The 16,350-nt window shown below is 44.6% G+C and overlaps 2 protein-coding genes across 3 annotated transcripts in view; one reads left to right on the top strand and one right to left on the bottom strand.

The window, feature by feature from the left end:
- PGD (phosphogluconate dehydrogenase) overlaps positions 1-12,063 on the top strand; it is a 53,718-nt gene extending 41,655 nt beyond the window's left edge. The window contains exons 9-13 of the mRNA XM_086921343.1: positions 3,471-3,601; positions 9,246-9,379; positions 10,327-10,426; positions 11,051-11,173; positions 11,823-12,063. Coding sequence (XP_086777469.1) covers positions 3,471-3,601; positions 9,246-9,379; positions 10,327-10,426; positions 11,051-11,173; positions 11,823-11,942 — 608 coding nt within the window. The 3' untranslated portion in view covers positions 11,943-12,063. The remainder of the gene's footprint in view (positions 1-3,470; positions 3,602-9,245; positions 9,380-10,326; positions 10,427-11,050; positions 11,174-11,822) is intronic.
- LOC147710658 (uncharacterized) overlaps positions 1-16,350 on the bottom strand; it is a 509,433-nt gene that overhangs the window by 142,179 nt on the left and 350,904 nt on the right. The window lies entirely within an intron of this gene.

Here is a 16,350-nt window from a genome sequence, read left to right as displayed (position 1 = left end):
CCCAGGATATCTATGCTGTGGGCCCCTTGGCATTCTCGAACTCAACCGGTATCTGTGTAAGTCTTTCCCATGTGTTGTAGGTTCATCCTCCAGATTTTCCGTGACCCAGAGTTGGCCTGGATCCTGCAGATTCAGTTCCTGTTCTGACCCCGGGCGTAAAGCGGAGTCCCCTTAAGTGTTGTATGTTCTGCCCTTGCACCCTTAGGCCTGCCTCTCCTACAGCATAATTGCAGAGTTTTCATTTGTGATGTAGATTCCGTATTTAGCCCCCCCCCTGTCATCCCACGGGCCTACACTTGCACCATCACTGGACTTCCAGATGTTGCAGGTTGATTTCTTGTATCTTATAGCCATTCCCAGGTGCTGTAGGATCAGTATCTTGATTTCCTCCCCCACCCCCCACCCCCCACTCAAGTAGATTATATGAGCAGAGCTCTTACAAACTTTTCAAGGTTCCGTCTTTAGACACTATGCCTGCTTCTGAACAGAGCTTTGTCCAGGTGATGCAAGTTTGACATTTTACTCTCTAGATCAGCGCTGCAGCGGTCCTTCAGCAGAGCTCTCCCAGGTTATCTCGAGGCCTGCTCTGGTCTCTGAACAGCACCATCTGCTTTGGGCACAGGCTCTCTGAACAGAGCAGAGCCGTCTGCTGTGTTTTTAGTTCATTGCACTAATGCCACACCTCACCTCCTGAGTCTGCTTTTGATCCTCGTTCTTGCAGATGTAGGTTCCTTAGATTGCAACGCCCTTGATTCTGATCAAAGTTCTCACAGGTAATCTAGGCTACATCACTGGACAACTAGGCCTGCTCTGATTGCCAGTTCTCGGAGCAGGCCTCTCCTAATGCCTATATACTTGTCGTCGGCCGGTCCCCTGGATCCCCATAGCCTGCTCTACATCTGGAACATTGAAGACCTCTCCCAGGTGTTGTAGATTCAGCCTCTGTATACCAGGATCTGCTGTTAGTAGATCTCTCCCACGTGTTTCAGGTTCAGAGCCTGAATCACTTAACTTGCTCTGACATGCAGAGCACTCGCGGTGGTTGTAGGTGCAGTTCCTGGAGCTGGAGAGTTGCCCTAACTATGGCTCTGAGCAAAGCTTTCCCAGCAGTCCAGGGATCCAGGAACTGAATAGGCCACGCACTGTCCTGAGATGAGCTCGCGCAAGTGATTTCTCTTGGAGTCCGTGGACACCAGTGCCTATTTTGACCCTGGATCTGTACATAGTTCTCATAGATATTGTGCGCGTGCCTCCGGGCAGCATTGTCATTACACTGGGTCTGTCTCTACCTGCCTCTGCCAGGCCACACCCAGTGGGTGTGCCTCAAAGCAAACATTACATGAATACTGTGTGCTCTTCTGGCCTCGTAGAGATTAAGACTCTGTATTCAGTTAATTCCTTGCTGACATTTTAAGGCTGCTCAGAGATGCATTCCTTAACTGACATGACCTCCAAGCAAGGCAGGGGCTGAGCATTAGTGGAGGCTTCTGGGGGGGTGGGTGGAGGGGGGGGGGGTCCTCACTTGCTATGTTCTCCCACCATTACCCTCAGCAAATTGTACACTCCCCTCTTCCAAGTGCCTCGCTTGTGGTGTGCTGGGAATCTGCTTTGCTGGAGGAAGGGGTGGATTTTTGTAATTTGTGCTGTGCTTCCTTTCAGTTTCCGTGCAGAGCTTCACATCAGCCTTGTGCAAACATGCCACTCCTTCCCCATTCACTGTGGCTGGGAAGTCAGCATGACTTGCAGCCTTGGTACACCTGAGTCATCCTTGTCTGTCTCTGAACTGTATTGGGGGTGGGTGTGGGCTTTCTCACTGAGGTCAAGTGGGGGCTCCTGTGAATGAACCGCTGTAGGTTTGTGTGCAGGGCAGGAAGTCCATGGGCAAGGGGGAGCGAGGCCTCCACAGCTGTAGAGGGCTTTCCAGGGCTGAGGGGAGGGAGTGCTTGGACTCAAGGTTTGTCGTTAATGAGGCTGTGGTAAGTTGGTGTTCAAGGTCTGGGGGAGCAAGGTGTACAGCTTAGTGGAATGAGCTGGGTCATCGGGGGTAGCAGTGCTTCGAGGATATTAGGGGCTCCAGGAATTCAGCAGGGGAGTGTACTTAAGAAGATGCTTATTTTAAACAAAAGGAGAATTACACAGTCCTATTGCTCATGCTATGTTCACTTGACCAGTGTTTTTACAGAGCTTCCTACTCCAGACACTGTGGGATGAGATCCAAACGCTACTTTAATTATTTCTTTGAGGCAGAAATGAGAACTCAGCTCTGCAATGACTAGTCTTAAAATGCGCTCAGACTTTAGGGCTTCAGCCATGGACTCTTTCACTGGTAAGGGAGACCCCTAGAGCTGCTCTCACGCTTTCCTTTAATCCAACCCCACCCCAAAAAGGGTTGAATCCAAGCTCAGCAGCCATCTCCCTTAGTCTGGCCACGAGATCCCCCGCCCCCCCCCCCCCCCCCCCCCCCCCAATGCAGGCGGGTTCAGTTAATTCCTTATTGTGATTGAGTCCCAAACCACTGAAGGTAATGTGGGACCGGAGGGCTGCAGTTATCCTAGCGCCCTGTTTATACCTGGTCAGCAGCCGTCTGTCCTTCAGAATGCCGTGAGGGCCCTGGGCTGGTGCAGCATCTTCTTTGTGATACGGAACCTCAGGACGGAGTCGTTAAATGCTCTGTTTATAGGCTGCAGACACTGCCCCCGGAGGTAGGAATAATAAAACAAGGTTGTAGTTGTACCTTTTTAATATGGGATGGGCCAAATCAGATCGATGTTGGGCGCGTCTCTTCCCCTCCAACCACTAATCATCCTCCTAAGCGAGGTTGGCGACAAGAGTGCAAACCCTATGACCACTCCCGAGAGGCCAGCTCTTTACCCACCTCCTGGTGGAAGCCAGGCTAGCACCGAACTGGTGTGAAGAGCAGGACTAAATGAGATGAACACTGACTCCAAGGATTCACAGGAGGGTGAGCTGGCACTTCATTTGCATTCGCCTCCTCTGTTTCTTATGCTACTGTATGTATGGTGATGTTGGTCAAATTTAATGCACATGTGTGGATAACTGAACATAGTTAAATGTTTTCTCTAAAATAGAATAGTTAAACATATGGGATGAGGCATCCGGGGCTGCTGTCACTATTATCCCCACCTCCAATGTGGGTTCATTGGTTGATATGCATGTCCGCAGCCCTGAATCCCTCAGTATGGGTTGAGACTGCCAAGTCTTCCTTGGTGAGATTGGGAACCTCAGTTTGCCTTTGGGTGAAGTGAAACCTGCATCTACAGTAACTGCTTGATCACGGTAGGAATGACACGGAATATGGGAACACGATCTTCATTCCCTTACTCTTTACTCGTGCTCAGTCATGTCATTTCCGGTCATCTTCTGGCACGTCTTAGCTGGATACTGGCTTAAGTTATTTGCCCTCTGATGTTGGGGTTTCTTGTCTTGCTGACCTTGTTTGCTCTCTGCAGGTGAAGCGGTGTTTGCTCGCTGTCTGTCGTCTTTAAAAGAGGAGCGCATGGAGGCCAGCAAGCATCTGAAGGGACCGAAGCAGGCCACGTTCAGTGGGAACAAGAAGACCTTCCTCGAGGACATCCGCCTGGTAAACTCAACCGTGCCTGAGCTCATACTAGAGGCGCATTATGCTTTCACTCACCTGCTACTCCAGTCCCTTTCTGATTGTATCTGCCAGCCAGCTTGTCCTCTGTGCTATTTATCTGGCACTGCATGTCTTGATGGTCTGCATTCTTTTGTTGGGCCTGTCCTTCTACTCAGGTCTCACCTTGCTCGATGTGGCATAATTCTGTCACATAACTGCTTGCTGGACTTGTCCTGTTCCATCCAAAAAACAAGGCCAATGGGACGGTCCTGTCTCTTTCAGGCATTCTCCTGTTCCTGTTGCCAGATTTCTGGCGGTTTAGCTTTGTTGCTCTTTCCCTTGCTGGGCCTGCTGTGTATTTTTGGTAATGCATCTTACCAGGCTACCCTCTTCTGACCATGCCTTTTGCTGGACTTGTCATACACCGTACCCCAGCTGCTTGCTGACATTCCCCTGTTTCTCTGGCAATGCTTCCTGCCATCCTCTCACAAAAGTCATTGAGGAAAATTGAGCAACCTAAAAGTAGCTACTAAGCCAGGGTTAGGAAAGAGTGACAAATGGGGCTTTATCACACAGATATGTGTATCCTATCTCTGTAACCGATTCGGTTTGAATTCTGCTCTCTGTGTAGTCTCCTTATGTTGTGTACTGGGCCTGGCTTCACGTTGGGGGCTCTCTGATGGGCCAGCTCTGTTATGGGCCAGCTCTGTTATGCCATATGTTTTTCTGCATGACTTGTCTTACTTGGGACCAAAGAAAAGCATTTCAAATCTAATCAGACTAGATATTTTACGTAAAATAAATGCCTGCGCTACTGAAGTGAATGGATTGGCACACCAGCTTTACCGTGAACATGTATTTTTTGCCCAAAAAAAGTTTAACTTGACCACGCGGCTGTAACCACACATTATCTGACTAACATGAAAAATTGCTTTAAGAACCACTAGTGACAGAGGGACTTTGTTTCTGCCCAAATATTGTTTCCTCTTAGTACGGTTTTTAATAGGGCAGAAGTTGTGCGCTTCCACCAACAAGTTCTGCATTGTGGGAAAGCCTATGCTCATCCCATCATGATGGGCCATTGATCAAGGCTATAGGCCTGATCTGTTTAATATGAAAAGTCAAAGGCAGCAGGTACAACTTAGTGAATGTTAAAAGCATGTCAAAGCCAATAGGCCTTTAGGGGTGGATTGTCAATGCACTTTGTTAAAGATTGTAGACCAATATTTTATTACACATAATCTCTCAGATAAAGCGGGCAAGAGTTTTGGTGTTGGTACCCCCATGGTGAAAATGTGCACGTTGAGTATCCTTGTTCTACCCTTTTGTGAAGGGTTGTATATTTTGCCAACTTCAGTCTAGTGCGTATTTTTGTAATTTTAAGACTATTTGCTGGGTTGTCTGGTAGGAAAGCTTATAAGAAATACATTGGGTTGCTTATGGTGACACGTAATTAATACAAGCTATAGTTCCTTGGAAGAGAGTTGTGCAAGAGGCAATGGGCCTAATCTTTTTATTATGAAGATGTATGACAAACACAGTAGGCCTGACGTATTTATTGTGCACAATCATATTTTATTGCCGAAATGCCTTTGTAAGGTAGATTGTTATTGTACTGTGTTAAAGCCTGTAGACGGATTGCATTATTTGGAGCTTCTCAGATAACTGTAGTAGGCAAGGGTTTTTGGTGTCCATCTCTAGTTTCCCCTCTCTGATGAACTCTGTGGGTAGATTTGTGGTTTGATAATCTCCTTTAACTCCCTTGGAAGGGAGTGACTATTGCTTTTTTCACTGAGCTATAGCTGTAGCTATATATAACTTTCAGACTGTATGTCTGGGGGTTGCCTTGCGGAAAAGCTTATGAAGAATTCATTGTGCCTTAATTCGGAACGGTGACAAACGATTGATAAAGGCGATAGGCCTGATTTGGTTTTTTGGTAATATGTATGTCTTACGCCTTAGGTCTGACATGTTCATTATGAACATTAATGACCCCCATAGTAAGCTTAACCAGTTCATTTTGAAAGTTGTTTGTCATAGGCAATAGGTCTTTAAGGGTGGATTGCCATTACACTGTGCTAAAGTTTGCACAAATATATTTTATTACACAGAAGCTCACAGATTACTGTAGGCCAGTGTTGTAACACTTGTCACATTTCTGCTGGGCCATTTTACGAGAGGTCATAGATTATGTATTTATTTTTTATTTTCAATACATATTTATAATTATGATGGCTCTTTGCCTACCGGCTGACTTGAGAAACCTTATGCTCCATTTAGTAGGATGGAGGTGATGATGGGGACAAGCCGGCTATAAAGGTTACCGACCTGGAATCTCAGATTACTGTAGTAGGTCAAGCCTTTGTTGTTGGGTTACCCCTGTGACAAACCGAAGGCCTAGCTTTAGGGTTTGAGAATCCTTGTGTTTGTTTCAGAGGGCTGTATATTGTTTTGCCAGCTGTAGTTATGTGCATATTTGTAAAGTTGTGACTGTGTATCAGTGGTTGCTTTGTAACAAATCGTGTGCTCAATACTCTGTCTGTGCTTTATGTTGATAATCCAAAACGGAAGGCATTAGGCCCGGTTGGTTTATTGTGAAACGTTATGTCAGATGCCATATGTCTGATCTGTGTACCATGAATGGTTATGACAAAAGCAGTAGACCTGACTTGTATAGTGTGAAAAGCCTCTGTGAAAGCCAATAGGCCTTCAAGGTTGGGTTGGTAATACTCTGTTAAAGCCTACAGGCAGGTATTTTGTTCAGGTATTCTCATGGGGTACTAAAGTGGGCAAGGGGACCTGGTGTTGGTTAACTCTGACAAAGCCCTGGTACTAGAAGCTTTGAACTGCGTGAATCCTTGTATTGTTTATTTATAGTTCACCTTCTGCTTAATTTCACATAAACTGCTTTCCTTTTTTAATTCTTAACGTTTCTCTCATTTTTCTTATTGGGCTCTCCTGTTTTTGTGAACACAGTACACAAACAAACATGGCTAGAAAATAAGAAGCCGTCCATAGATCCACAGTAGCAACGCAAGTGCAAAGTAAAACGTTCATTCGTTTTTGAGGATTGCCCTGGAGACAGTCTTGGCTTTTTACTGGTCTGTTCAACTAAATAAATACATTTTAAAAAAGCATTGATAAAGAGAATAAGAGGAGTGTTTGAGGCCTTTTGATTTTATTTTATTTTTGTAAAATAGTGGTTGAGCTCATTTGCCATTTGGTTCAATGTCTTTTCAATCCCTGGTTAAACAGCCTTAAGCGGTGCTGTGGACTTGCCTGCGCTTGTCAGTTTATGATTCCATTGGCGGACTAAGCCCTGATCTTGGTTGTGTTGCCGTTCAGACTGTACAGCGGGCAGGAGATGTGTTCCCACCCTTACACTGCTGGTACTTTTCTTCGCGGGGCCACAGAAGCAACCTTGTTCAGGTCAGGGTGTGCCGCACGGACACGCTGGACCGACCTGCTCTGTCCCACTAATCTTCACCAGTGGTGGTCCTTATGACTAACTGCAGGCTGGTGTCTGGACGCAGAAGTTGCGCCTCCCGACCAAGTTTCATGACCATGATGCTTCTAGGCCAGTTTCAGCCTCCAGGCTGATCCTGAGTTCCCACTTCGGCAGCAGCGGGGATTTAGTTTTCTTCATGAGCAGCGGCAATATCATCAAGTCAAGCCCGCAGCAGACTGCTGGCCAATACAGAAATCTTCACTTTGGTGCAGTTATGATACAGTTCCCATGAACTAGAACTGTGCAGAGCAATAGGAGTGGGGGCCCTTTGCAGCATGAGTCGCTCCTGCCTCGCTTGTTTTTTCAGCACTGTCGGTGCCTTGTCAGGAACCGCCGTGATGGCTCAATGCTTGACATGTCTGCTGGCCCAGCAGACATTTAAAAGTTTTGGCAGGTGATATCTGTCAGGAGGATGGAGTAAATCGGACCCTTAATGTCTTCATGGAGTATCGAGAGATGCTACCAATTGTTGTTGTGGGTTGAGAGGCTATGAAAGGTCACTCCCTGATATCCTTCCTATCCAGACGAGAAATGCAAGAATTGCTTGTCTGGTCTGCTCCCAGTGGCACAGAGACCCCCTTCAATGCCAGTACTTTGAGGGGATGTGTTTTGTGTCACTTGCGAGACCAGTACAAATTCTAGCAGGCCACTCTGCCTTGGTCTTTCAGCAAACCTAATACACGGACCATTGAATTATGGCAACAAAATGTGGTTCCGGTGTTTCCTGTGTACATCATCTATATTGACCTGTTTGGAATGCTGAAATTGGCTTGGGACGCTAGAGGTTCGTTTAGAGTTTGGTGGAGTGGGAATCGCTGCTCCAGAAAGGACACCTCCTCTTCTAACTTGAGAGGTGGGGGAACCACTAGTTTCCAATGGCAGTCTCAGCTGGCGACTGTGTCAAGCACCTCTACCCAGAGGCCCACCCTCAGTGTAGCTATGTCTACGTCTAAGAACACCAGAGCAGGGGGGTTATTTCTGCAAAACCACAAATAATGCCAGAATTCAAGATTTTTTGGCCTGTGCTCCAGCTGCAGTGACTTCTTCGAAAGGATCACCGCAACAAGTGGGGATTTCCAAGCAAGTCAGGTGTTCCTCTTCTGCAGCAGGGGCTGGTGGGCTATTTGCAGTGCTCTAAATGACGTCCTTGGAATGCTGTTCCAAACTATTGTTTGCCGGCATTTTGTTTTCAGCGACCGGTACATGAAGCAGACCTCGGTAGTGTTCTTGTTTCTTTTCAGTTGCTTTGTTAGATCTTGGAGATGGGTTACTAAAAGCTAGGCCCTGGTGAAACTTAGTTTGCCAGCATAATTTCAGAAGTTTCACGTTACACTTGTTACATGAACATCCCTGAAATCACACCCTGCTGCATGAGTGACACCAGAACAGCGTGAACAATCAGAACACGGGCAGCTGTTCTCGGCCGCTTTGTGTTTTGTGCTTTTTATTTTTTACCATAACGTGACTTCACATCAGATTGACGCAAGCACACATTCCATACTAAAACGTAGCGCAGAATGTCGGATTTTCTTTTAACATAATTATGTGTAATTTGTATGAAATTTTCCATAATTACACTAAAGTAAATTTTTCGCATCACTACTAAAACCCTCAATGACCTGATGCTCTGTATTGGCCACCTGCACTGGTCCATTGTTGTGGCTTGAGAAAGGAACAGTGGGTTAGGTTACTCCCTCTCTGGTGGCAGTAATCATTATAAAAAATGCCTGAGCAGAGTCCAGCAACATGTAATGGTAACCGGTGAGCAAAAAGGAAAATAACAAATTGGCCTTGGAGTAAGAGTGATTAAAGCTATGCAGATTAGTTACAGCCCCCTCCCCCCCAGTAAAATGCCAAATAAGCATGCATCATGTCTACCTGGTATATGACCAATCAGGGCAGTTTATCTCCATTTCACAAAGTGTACTTTTTCGCCCCGCTTTTAACCCACTATCATTCCTTTTTCAGAGGGTATGAGATTCAAAACAAGTAAAATACTTTGATACAAATATGCTGAGTGTTTTGTGAAGGATGACCGTAGCAAATTAATTTCTCCTATGCCAGAACTATTTTTTTTGTATGCATGTGGTGCAAACTTACATAGTAAGCAACTTCATGAATTTTTTTTAACCTCCACAGGCTCTCTATGCCTCCAAAATCATATCGTATGCCCAGGGATTTATCCTGTTCCGGGAGGCGGCGAAGGAGTTTGGCTGGACACTGAATTACGGTGGCATCGCAATGATGTGGAGGGGAGGTTGCATCATCCGGAGGTGAGGAAGGTGGTCCAGGGGTGAGCAATGCTTACCTTGAGGTGTGGACTGTGCCCAGTGCACCACCGATTCACTGCCTTTTATTCACCACACCCACGTCATATGACCCCAGAAAGTAATTTTTTTAAAGTGCAAGTTAAAGTTTTTATATTGACAAATGTGGTAAATCTTTTTTCTGAATTTGGTAACAATTGGGGTCAATGGAGAACTAGCATCTTTCTTTACATAAAGGACTCTACTGTTTAGTCTGCTTCATTTTGCCATATGTTGAGGGGCTGCACTGAAAATTGTTGTGGTCACAGTGAGGCTTGCACACTTCCCATAAGGACGTTGCAAAAACCAATAAGGACCTCTCTCCATAGGGCCTTTTTGCTAACCACAGATTTTTTTTCTGAGCAGCAAACACACAGCAAAGACTTGCTCCAGGAAAGATTTATGTAGAGTTTTTAGTACAAAATGTATTTATTAATTGCACCCGAAAGGACATTCGAGGCTTGTAGCATTGCAATCACCTCAAAAGCCAGGAGAGCATGCTAGATGGTATCTTTTCTGTTTGGTTCACCCATGGTCCCCTCCAGAACCAATCTTTGATGGTTTGACCCACATTTAAGACCCGATTTGTTCCCTTTGCTACAAGCAGGGAGGGTCTGGGGTGGAGGAACACCTCTCTTACGACCCCAACCCTTTATTTGCAATCATAATGTAGGTTTCATTCATCTGAAAGATGCTAATATATTTTAATGCCCATACAGTGGTCAGCTTCTGAGCGCTTCAGCATCTGGGCGAAACTTACTAATTCGTCATCCAGTTCAAATTTTTTTTTTTTTTTTTACCTACACTGATATGCAGGCCTCCACATCCATGAACACCAGATAACTCGCCATCTGCCGTTCACATTGTCCGTTGAAATGCATCAAATGACTACCTTTTTTACAATATTTTTTTAGTGTTTTCCTGGGAAAAATCAAAGAGGCTTTTGAGGGAAATCCAAACCTACAGAACTTGCTGCTAGATGAGTTCTTCAAGAAGGAAATGGAAAGATGTCAGGTGAGTGTGATCTGCAAAAACAACGGACGGAGTACACAATCTGAATGAAAAGAACACTCGTCCTATTAGTGGGATGGTGTTTATTTAGCAAAACTAGTCGCTTCTCTTCCTGAAATTAACAGGAGCAAACGCCCGCCTCATGTACACCCCGGAATACCCGCACAACTTCTCTCCATGTGTACAGTCTGACTCCTGCTCACCTTGTCCTCTTCTACATAACCTGTGACCTCAACACACTGTATAGTTTAACTCTCACATACCTTGTCTCCCTATGGTTGACTTCTTTACCATGGACCTAGATTCCTTTTACATAGCCAGGGACCTGCCATTTACTACACCCACGTGGGGTTCTATCTCTGACCACCTCCGCCCATCTACCATATCGCCTCTTGCAAGGCATGGGATTTTCACCCCCTCATCCACCCACTCATCTTGTCTCTTCCTATGCAGTCTAAAGTCACCTGCTCACTTTGATTGCTTTTAAGGGGAATCTTTAATCCCCGTGCGCAGCCTGTGAAGTGTACCTAAATTACCGCCTCTTGTAGGGCTCAAATGTGTTTGAGGGTCCTGCTGTGGCCTTTTTGTGATGAGCTGAACCGTTTCCCCTGCTTTTGACGTTTGCAGGATTCCTGGCGCCGGGTTGTCAGCACTGGGGTACAGCTTGGTATTCCCATGCCCTGTTTCACCACAGCTCTCTCCTTCTATGATGGTTACCGACATGAGATGCTCCCCGCAAACCTAATCCAGGTGAGACCTGCTTTGTCACCACATAGCTGTGATCTAATATGGAGAAATGCATACTGTGGTTGAGTGTGTTTAGTGAGCTTCATTCACTGGTTTAAAGGAACTTTAGCCTAGACAATCTGAAAAAACAGTCTAGGTTATGATGGAGACACTAGTGTTTATGATGTAAAGTACGTCCCATGATAAGAAAGTCTGCCTCCATTTATGAGAGAGTGGCGCCCACGCCCACGCACACCCACCCATCCATGCAAGATTAGATTAATTCTGGCCTTCTGTGCAATTCCCCAGGACAAATGTGCATAATTGAAACTTATTTCCCAGTACAGAAGGTAGCTCCACAATCTCATGGGATTTTTTAATTCGTGAATGTAACTGCCTATTTACTCCCCCAACTCCCCCCCCCTCCCCCCCCCCCCCCCACCCTGTTCCTGTGGATGGCACCACAAGCTTAAGCACAAATAGTGCAATTTAGATCCACTTGCGGCACAAGCTCTGTTTCCCAGTGCGAACTTGCACTACTGCTTTTGAGCTTTGTATCATAACATTTGAGTGTGTGTATGGATATTGGGAGATGTTTCTCCCAGAGGCTATGGAATCTCTGGGTTGTGCCTTTTTTCCACAAAGACTTCAAGTACTTTTTTGTGTTTCACAGGCTCAGCGGGATTACTTTGGTGCACACACATACGAACTGCTCTCCAAACCAGGACAGTTTATCCACACCAATTGGACCGGCCATGGAGGGAACGTTTCCTCGACATCCTACAATGCCTAACGTAGGCATTGGTGTGTAAAATGTACATCCCAACCAGAGCACTGCTTAGCGCAGTACGCCAATTCACACTTTCAAGATTAAAAGATTAAAGTATTAGAACACAATAAATCTACTTTTTATATGCTTTTTGTTGCTGTGTGGTTTTTACTCTAGTTGTTTGTCCACTATTCCTCATATTGGTTGCCCCCATTCGTCGCTCTGAGGGGATATAGTTGATAGTACCCAAAGTCCAACTGCAAAAGTAGAATTTTGCATTTATTTTGAGCTCCAGGACCCTTTCATGTTTAGATTTAGTGGTGAGTTCTTTAGTTCATAGAGGAAGCGTGAGGAGGGTGCCTACTGTGGTCCATTCTTGGCCTTGGATGAGATGGTCAGTGCTTTGCCAGGGATGTAGATTGACTGGTACTTTGCTAGGCTATGCGGTTACATAGGTCGTGGATAGTGTTACCAACTATTGAGATTTACTTGCAAGGCCAGTTATTTATATTCTACTCGATTGCTGGATCAGAACTGGAAGTCTGCTTCTTCCTGCTGCAAGGCACCTGCTTAGTGGCCTCAAATATGAAAGGGGCAGTCTAGGAATGAGCATTTTCCATTGCACTCCCTGCAGGGCACATCATACATGCAGCGAGGTAACCCCTTTCCCCCGTAAGACAAGCATGATCATCTTCGATTGTAACCTGCAAAAGGTTAAGATGTGGAGTGGAAGTTAAAGTTGAATGAGGATGGTGGTAATGAGAGCTAAGTCTTAAATGTTACCATAAGTCTCACATCCACCCTTACTTGTGGTACGTAGAATTAAGATGTGAATACGAGAGTGAATCAGAATGTAGTTGAGTCTCTTTTCATTCTGTTTGTAGTTTGTTATATTGTTCCTAATGTAATGTGATATTGTATGGTTGGAAACCTGCTTAAGATTAAAAACAGAATATTGTGTGGTGGCAGTGAAGGTCCCATGAGTACGGCGAAAGTGTAAGCAAAAGTTATAACTTTGCATTTTTTTCGTATTTTTTTGTCTTTTTAGGTGTTTTGGTGTCGCCAGAATTGCACCCTATGATCCATGATTCTTTAAAAACAAATATGTAATGGAGCTGCATTTTTTTTTTTTTTTAGTGTCTTTAAGCTTGCACAGCCAGCCATGTGAAAGGGTGGGGGTTGTAATACAGAAAGTGTACATTTTGACCAGTTCCAGTCCCCAACCAACCAATACTGTGCATTACTTGGAGCTTTTACCTTACTAGGCTTGAAAGGAGATAGATCACTTCCTACTTGCCAGAAAAGTAATTTACTTGACATAATTTATGACTACTGAGATGTGTCCAACTGGAAGTCCTTTAGTACTATCCTAATTGACCCACTACACATTCCCTTTTACGTAGTCTGTCCTGAACACAGGAGTTACACTCAAACTTAGAGGACTGGACACCTCCCCACAGTTTGATCTGGAGGGTCCTTCACGGCCTCCCATCTAAAATGCCATTTCATTAGACTGCTTCCGTCGTTCAGCTGCAATTGTCCTTTTTCTCCACAAGCAATTTTCTCAGATTCTACAGCCTTCCTCTTTGGCAGTAGAGCTGTTGCTACTCTTCAGTGAGGCATTGATTGACCCCAACTTTGTTGTAAAGAGCGAACCCGCTTCAGCTTTACCAGTGATGGGCCAGGTCTCGTGCTTCTATCGCCTAGCACTCAAATCTGAAATTATTGACCGCTTATCCCTTCCCTGAGAACCTTGATCAGGCTTCCTCTTCTTCCGTGAAAAACTCCGACTCATTTCCCTCTCCTCCTCTAGATAGGGAGTCCAATAAGATTAATGCAAATGGGGGAGGGGGGAGGTCTTCTGTGTTGGGAACCTTGTCCATTTATTTATTTAGTGTTTTCTATAGCGCGAACCAGACCCTGTGTTGGGTGTCTGAGCGCTTTACATTTCCAACCACTTCGATATCCACAGATGTCCAATTTTTCAAGTCAATAACATGTCTGTGTTTCGCTAACATTGGCACATATTTATCCATACACAATAATATAATGAGGACTGATAGAAATTATTAGATTACATTCAAGATTGTCTTGTCGTACTTCAATTTAGGATTAGATGCTAGCCCTTCATGCTCAGATAATGACTGTATCTTGACTCTGGAGGTGAATAGTTTCTATGATCTGGGTCTAATAGGGTAGTATTCCTGCTCCCAATAGTTAAATTGATAATATGCATTAGGATTGCCGTATTGGCAGTCAATTTCCATAACGACTTGGATATCCGTGTTGGTCGTTATGGGAGAAATGCACCCATCAGAAAGGCCCTAGTCTATTTGAATCTAGGAGCGTAGGAGATTCTTCTGATATTCGGTGGGAGCGAATTCCAAATCCTTGGTGCTGCTCCTGTGAAAGCTCTATCGTAAAAAAAAAAAAAAATAATTCTCCTCATGGCAGAATGCTGGTTTCAGTAGAAAATCCTCCGATCCTCTCTGGTCTAATGCCGCAGGATAGCGTAATTTTCTGAGCTAGGTAATGTGGAGTTTTGTGGTGTATTGCCTTGCGAGTGATACAAGCACTTTTTAGCTCTATTCTTGCTTGGTATGGTAGCCAGTTTAGCGCTTTCAGATGAGGAGTGGTGTGGTTGTATTTTCTTGTTCCCGTTATAAGTCTAGTTGCTGCATTGAGACAAGCTTTTGGGGGTGCTGTTGAGATTCTGGGGAGTCCTGATGGAGTTGTGCATCCATATTCAATTCTTGATAATACCAGTGCTTGGACTACCAATTTCAGATCACCGGGATCGATCAGTGGCTTTAGTTTCCGGAGGTAATTCAGATTCAAACGAGAGTTTTTTTCCCATTGTGTTGATGTGTATGCTCATGTTTAGATCTTTGTCCAGTGTGATACCCTGGAATTTGGTTGAGTCTTTGCTCCGCCAATGCAACTATGCCTCGCCCATTATTTCCACAGCTTGTGGGAGATGGTGCAACTTGCCATCCTGTCCCTTCCAGCATTCTTTTTTGACCACTTTGCAGAAGTTATGTGCGATGGGCAGGACATGTCGAAACAGATCATTGGCTCCGGCCTGGACACAGTGTATACTTTACGAGGTCCATGGGCTCCTTTATTACCAACCGCCATGTAAGGGCAAGGCAAGGCAAGGCAGCAGGGTACAACCTACTGCACCACCCAGGACACAGTGTATACTTTACGAGGTCCATGGGCTCCTTTATTACCAACCGCCATGTAAGGGCAAAGTAAGGCAGCAGGGTACAACCTACTGCACCACCCAGTATAGTCCTTCACAAGTCACAAATCATATACTGCCCACCTCCAAGACCAGCTGCCACATGGCCATAAATAAAATACAAGTTTAACAGAAAGAAGAGAGAAGAGAGAAAGAAGAGAATATGATCTTAGGGGGCTTTTCAAATTGCAAGGATATTCAATTCACTATTTTCAGTGTGAGCAGAAGATTCTTTTTCATTTTCTTCACAATCAAGTGGGCACAGCTAACATGTTTCGCCCAATAAGGGCTTCTTCAGGGCTGTAAGCATAGACAAAAATATATGTGTATATCTGTTTAAAATCAGAATACATTAAAACTATGTGAACTTTTGAATATACCAGACCAAGTACAGAAACCAAACTAAAGGAAAACGAACAGTGAAACGAGTGAAAAGCACGAAGGAGCAAATTCCTGCGACCTAAAATTAAAGTCCTATTCTTAAATACAGCAAGTAAAAAATTATTGTATTACAAAATCTATTTACAAGAGATTCTATAGGATACATATAATGAACATGTGACATGTGTTAAATAATCCAACGTTATGGATAAAAAAAAAAAAACTTAATAGCTAGTGTTGTATACAGAGGGAGGTTAGGGACAGAAAAAGGTTACAACCAAAGAGGTTTCAAACTGTAACCTACCCAGACAGAGTCCAAGCACAATACTGAGTGCACTGTAACACAGTATAACCCAAATAGTGAGAAAAAAGCCACGCTCCCCTTCTTTGTTCGAAGAGGTACTAAGATTACGTATAGGGAAGAGAAAGCAGAGAGAAAATGTAAAACCAAGAGGAGGGGGGGAGGAGGAAAATTCGAAAACAAAAAACTGGTTCTGACCAGGAATCAAAAGAAGCAAATAATGATTGCAACCATGAATGATGAAACCAACATGAAACATGATACTATTACAAATGATGATCTTGTGGTGAATTTATCGGATCAAGCTTTAACAATTCACAGAGAAAGCAGTGTTGATTAAAGGACTTGGTTTTTGCACAGTATCCCATGGTTTCTTTTCAGATTCACATGTCGATTTATATAAATTGGTCAGGAATGCGAAACTGAAGTGTCACTTTGCAATCAATGATTTTAGTCGGGAGAGTGAAAGATGTGCAACTATACCTACAGATCTTACGGTTGCACAT

This window comes from Lissotriton vulgaris, chromosome 5 (assembly GCF_964263255.1).
Source record: "Lissotriton vulgaris chromosome 5, aLisVul1.2, whole genome shotgun sequence".
NCBI lineage: Eukaryota > Metazoa > Chordata > Amphibia > Caudata > Salamandridae > Lissotriton > Lissotriton vulgaris.
This window is presented reverse-complemented; position numbering and strand designations above follow the sequence as displayed.